The 6,404-nt window shown below is 31.8% G+C and overlaps 1 protein-coding gene across 1 annotated transcript; it reads right to left on the bottom strand.

Moving 5' to 3' along the window:
• Window positions 1-1,081: 1,081 nt before the first annotated feature.
• On the bottom strand, window positions 1,082-2,986 carry LOC136227227 (B3 domain-containing transcription factor VRN1-like). Its single transcript, XM_066015898.1, has 6 exons — window positions 2,755-2,986; window positions 2,185-2,661; window positions 1,834-2,101; window positions 1,603-1,755; window positions 1,420-1,523; window positions 1,082-1,315 (listed from the first exon to the last, which is right to left on the bottom strand). Exons 1-6 carry the CDS (start codon window positions 2,857-2,859, stop codon window positions 1,082-1,084), a joined length of 1,341 nt encoding a protein of 446 aa, XP_065871970.1. The 5' UTR covers window positions 2,860-2,986.
• Between the last annotated feature and the right edge of the window lie 3,418 nt (window positions 2,987-6,404).

Below are 6,404 nucleotides of genomic sequence, written 5' to 3' on the forward strand. Positions count from 1 at the left end.
GATCTATGTCTTGCACGAGAAAAATATGAGATGGTCTATTTTCCATGTTGTCGTCGCTATAGCACATATGGTGTGAATCATGTGTTATGGTGTTCAATTCTTTCTTGGAAAGATAAGCATGTCTCTTATCTTAACACCATACAGAAGCATAGATTCATATGTACAAGAACATCTAACTTTAGTTCTCTACATATAGTGATTACTTCATTAAGTTGTCTCAAAGTTGCCTTTCGTACCCGACTTCTGTTATTGAACATATTATCGAATTGTTCAAAAACAGCTTCATCATTCTATTTGTCACTATGTGACAAAACAAGAGTAAATATTCGTGTGAGTGAACCAATTTTCCTATTTGATATGCATTGTAACTTATAATAACGCACATTAACAAAAAAATTATTCTATTGGAAAAAATTCATGAAACTGTTATTAATAAATAATGTTCTCAAAATACAATTATGCCTAGATTCTATGCAATATGTGGATCTAAGATGTTTAATAGAAACATCTCTCTTGACATGTTTAGTAAGGAACCCGTAACCATGTCATTAGTCGACATATATTCAATACTAACTTATTTGTGTCCAATTAATTCCATGACAAATTGTACTTAATATGTATGTGCTTTGACTAGTGAAAACAATAGCACGTTGGATATCTAGAGATAGTAACATTTACATTGTTTAGGAACCTATTCAATTAAACTGCCTCTTGAACTGTTGATGAGTCCGAATACAACTCAGCTTATATGTGATAAAGCTACACGTTTCAAGCTGATCGAAGAAGTTGGTAGAATTATGGCGGAATAATTTAGTGGCCATAGATGTAATCTATCCATTAAAACTTAGGTAATTGTATTTATGAAAGCAAGAAGAAACTAGAGCAAGAATTATGTTCATTTTTTGGGACATTTTGCATAAAATTTTCATACCAATTGAAGTCATTAATTCATGGCACCAAACTAAATTAAAAGCATTCATGTCTCAAACACAACAATTACCAAATCAGAGGCATAACAAAAAGCACTACTGCCCTTAATTATCTAAGTCATAGAATTGAACATTAAGTTTAGTAACACACATCAATCCCTGGATATGGAGACTCTCACTAGCAATATTTCAGTGTCAATCAGCTCGAAGGTGCATACATCTCCCACTTTCAGTGAATTTTCCCTCGCAAACTCAACCCATCCTTGGCCAAATCTGACTACTTGTGGATAAATATTCAAGATCACAGACCACAATTTATTATCAAACTGTAACTTCACTTTCTGACTTCTTTGCTCCATGTTCTTTACAAACTTGCGTGGTACATGCTGCACAGATTGTGTTAATTTTCAATTTAATTCATCCATTCTTTTCATCAAATCCATACATATATAAATGAAAGTTAATTTTCAATATTGAAATGAATAATTACCAGCCTATATTTATTCATATAAAAGAAATTTGATGGCTGCATAACAATCTCGAATGCAGGATTTTCAGAGCTGAAACTGGATCTTGCTTTAGTGTTCTTCATCCCTTGTAATGCAATAAGGAAAATAATTAACAAGGGATTCCAAATTAGAATTTGTGTATTTTATAGAAACAACATATATACCTTCAAAGGTTCTCACATGATTCTGCAACTTTATCTTCTTCCTTGCATGATTTTCATTACAAATCCCTCGAACTCTCCGTCGTTTGGGACAGTCTGATGAAAGCTTTGGTTGTTTGCTGCAACTTTCATTCTCTTTTGATTGCTTTCTATTACCTGAATTCAGCAGGAAATTAATAGAAATTGCAACTTTTCAAGGCAAAATCTGAATTAAAAATTGAATTTGATACTGACCGGGGGATGTGCAAAGATTGGAATATCTGGATAAGCCAACTCTGAAAACAGTCTCATCGACGTATTCAAGAAGTTCAAATATACAAACATCACCTACTTCTAAATCATTGTCTTTTACAAATTTGTTCCAACCAGAACTGTTAATTTTGCAAGTTCCAGAGTTTGTTGAAGAATAGTACTTAATAGACCAAGTTCTACCATCCAAAATATTGAGAGTGGCATCACCATTCTTTTTCAGATATTTCCTCGCAAATCTTGATGGTATTTCCTAAATCAAAGGAAAGGAAATGATCAGATTAATGAAATACCTGATTTTCATATCGTTTGAAATTTGAAGAATTGAAAACTTACCAATACATTGTTATTAACATAAGAAGGCTGCATTACAAGGGTGAAGGAAGGATTTTGAGATTGGAAATTGGAGATTGCTCTTTCAACAGCCTTACTTTTTTGTTCCTTTGTCAGTGTTTTCCTATTTCCTCTTTGTCTCCCTGATGTTCTTGAATGTTTCACTTTGGCTTCTTTTGATGGTGTGATTTCAACAGCTGCTTCATTGATGAAACTAAAGGGATAGTCTATTTCTGTGGAACTCGTGTCAAATATAGTGACATTGAATTCAGAATTATCACTTTTTTCATATTCAAATACTAGAAAAGATCCTTGAGAAATCGAGTAGTACTCAGCGAATTCTCTCCATCCATTTTGCAGATAAATCTCTCCGTCGCATTTCACAGTATCAACTCTCCATTTTTTACCAGAAGGGACCTTCAAGATTACTGGATTTGAAAGATAGTCTCCAAAACTTTTGACAAATTTTCTTGGAATGCACTGTTTTTTGGAATATGAAATCAAAATCCACTTTAATATTCAGCTAAAAATAAATAAGCATAACGTGAGAAGAAGAGAATTTTAAATGCTAACCAGCTTCTGTTGAGGTATGGAATCAGCAAGAATGACCTTGAAAAAATGAGGTCTCTCTGCTTTAAACAGTGAGCACCCATTGTTCTTCCTAGGGCAAGAAGCCATTGTTGAAAGGCGTAGAGGTTTTTCAGAATCAAGTTTCCGAGAGTGCCAATAATTTGTTTGGAAGAAATAGAAAGCAAAAGATTTTGAATTGATCCAAACCAATAGACGAGGAAACACGAGTTTTCCTTTCAATTAATCCAATCAATCTTGAGATAGCTTTTCAGTTGATCCGATTTTGAAGTGATTAAACAGTAGAATATCTTCTTAAGTCTACTCATCTTACTATTCCAGACAGCACTTCAGGGTCATCAACAAATCATTACGTCAACAAAACGTTTTTTTTTTTCTTTTTTAAGATAAGGTATAAATTTGACACCATCGTGTTGGGGAAGTACAGATTTACTGCATAAATCAATTTAGGCTTAACGTTTAAACTTAAGCCCCACATACAAAATAGCACCAATATAGGTTTAACGTTTGCAAAATAATATGAATTTAAACTTAACGTTTACGAAATATATACAATTTAAACTAAACGTCATAATTAAATTAATCATATTATATTCTTTTCCAATTAACTTTATATGTTATCTTTTTATTTAGTTCTATATTTTTATTTATTATAATACAATTAATTAGTATTATTGCCCATTAAGATCTTATATATTTTTCATTAATGATTACATGACTACTAAATTTCATTGCTCATGTAATATATGCAAACTAAAAGTAATTGAATATCCACAATATTTCGAACACTAGTTAAAATAACGGTAAATTTCAAATAAAACCCTCGTGGTTTCACTAATTTTCAGATAAAGGACTGTGGTTTACTTTTTGTCAAAACGAGTATTAAGGTTTTCAACTTTAGCAAAATAAGGACTTTTTCGATTGATACTATTAAAATCACCATTGACGACTTCAAAAATGACATATTTTAAGAACTACTAATATTCTAAACAACTTTAATTCTTCAACTTTTTTATTTTGAGATTATTTAGATAATGTTTAGTAAAGAGAGAGAAAGTTAATGTTTAGAGAGAGAAAATTCTAAAAAAGATGATTTTCGAAAATCGAAAATGTAGTTCCATAAAAAAATATGACATTGAACAACTTTAATTCTTGAAAATTTTCATTTTCAGGTCGTTAAAGATGATTTTAATAATATTAATCCAAGTGTGAAACCTCAATCCTCGTTTTGACAAAAAGTAAACCACAGTCTTTTATCTGAAAATTAGTGAAATCACAGGGGTTTTATTTGAAATTTACCCTTAAAATAATATTGATACTTTTAGTTTGCAATATTGTGGATATTCAATTACTTTTAGTTTGCATATATTACATGAGCCATGGAATTTAGGAGTCATGAAATGGTTGATGAAAAACAAATGGACAAAACTATTAATTAATTGTATTATAATAAATAAGAAAATAGAACTAAATAAAAAGATAACATATAAAGTTAATAGGAAAAGAATATACAGTAAAACCTCTATATAGGAATACACTTGGGACTGGACTATTTGTATAACAATTGGGAGGTTATTCCTATATAGAGGTTGGTATAACAAAGACTCTCAGCACTTGGGACCAAACTTTTGTATAACAATTGGGAGGTTATTCTAATATAGAGTATTCCTATATAGAGGTTCTACTGTAATATGGTTAATTTAATTGTGACGTTTAACTTAAATTAGATATATTTTGTAAATGTTAAGTTTAAATTCGTATTATTTTATAAACGTTAAGCCTATATTGGTGTTATTTTGTACATGGGACCTAAATTGATGCTACATTGTAAACGTTGAGCCTAAATTGATATTATGTTGTAAACGTTAAACTTATATTGGTGTTATTTTGAACGTTGAGCCTAAATTGGTACTTCCCCAAAAACTTTAGGTCTATTTTAGTACCTTATCCCATATAAAAACAAGTATTGGATTAATGGTTCGTATTTTTTGCGATTTCAAAAAAGTTTTTGAGGTAAAATGTTTATGAAACTTGATAAAATATTTTCATCTTTATTTTTGTTGAGGTGTAAAATATATAATATAAATTCATATAAGATAAGACTCGATATACTCGTTAAGTGAAATACAAATTTTATGGATGAGGGAAAAATGTGTGAATGATATCTAAAATTAACTTAGTTTATCAATATTAAACTCTTAATTGTATTATTTTTAATTGTATTATTTATAATATTAATGATTGTTTGGCTCTTTTGTGAGTCCCATTGGACGTACCAATTTTTGTTTGGCTCTTTCGTGGGAAATTGCGGGCGTGCCAGAGAATTATAGTGTTCTGGTACTATGGAGTGAAATTGGGTGCGCTTTTCTAACTTCTAAATATCAAACAATTGTAAGAATTAACGAGATCGAAAATTCCTAAAGGGTTCAATTATCAAAATGATACCGACCTTACAGAAAATGATTGAAACAACAAATAAAATAAAATTGAAAGGAAATGATGTGTTGAACTTTAGATCTGGAAATTGAAACTAAGAGAACAAAATGAGAAATAAAAAGATGCTGAAGTCTAAGGTGAATTTGCTAGAGTTTTGGGTACTTGTTGTTGAGTTGATTGATCGGTTGGTTCATTGGGCCCATTTCATCGTAATTCCTTCCATTTATAAATGTTGGAGGTAACTTCCTGCTTGCTTCCACTAATCCACGTTCTCCACCACATTGAGTAACCTCCACTTTAACTTCCATGATGGATTGATACGTACACCTGATTGTTCCTGGTTTTTAATTGGCTCACGAAAACACGTTAAAATATTAGCTGGCACTTGGTTCCCCTATGTTTACTTTAAGTTCCCCCTGATGTCCACTATAGGAAGTTGATTTCCCATGAGGTACACTATGATTTCCCACGAGGTACACTACATGATTCCCTATGTTTACTTTAAGTCCCCCCTGATGTCCATTATAGGAAGTTGATTTCCCATGAGGTACACTATGATTTCCCATGAGGTACACTACATGATTTCCCATATGTGTACTTTAAGTCCCACCTGATGTCCGCTATAGGAAGTTGGTTTCCCACGAGGTACACTATGATTTCCCATGACGTACACTACATGGTTTCCCCTAAGGTAGACCATGGTTTCCCTAATGTACACCGTCTATGAAGTTGGTACAGTATTTTAGATGTTTCTCTTGAGGGAAACTGAGGTTCACTCTAGGAAATCCTAAGTGAACGATGTACTAGTAAAATATGAAAAGTTTCCCGAAATGAAAAGTTTTCTAAACAGGCCTTTTAAGAAAAAGTTTCCTAAAATGTTCTTTTAAGAAAAAGTTTCCTAAAAAGAAAAGTTTATCCCATGAAAAAGAGTAAACCAGAGTATGCAATAAAAAAACTTATTTTTGGTGCAAACAATTGCCCCCCTCAAGCATAAATTTGAGGAACGTAAATTTCATGCTTGATTCTTCAAAAGCCGTGGTGTCAGCTTTTAAAAGTGTTGCATGATAACTCTTTAGGTGACACCAAATATATAGGCCATGGAGTCAGCCTTTGTATCACCTTCATACTAATATCTCATTTCCTCAATCAGAGGAATTCTCACCAGCCTCAACTTCACCTCTTACTTCTCCATTGACTTA

Source organism: Euphorbia lathyris, chromosome 4, assembly GCF_963576675.1.
Source record: "Euphorbia lathyris chromosome 4, ddEupLath1.1, whole genome shotgun sequence".
In the NCBI taxonomy this organism is placed as follows: Eukaryota; Viridiplantae; Streptophyta; class Magnoliopsida; order Malpighiales; family Euphorbiaceae; genus Euphorbia; species Euphorbia lathyris.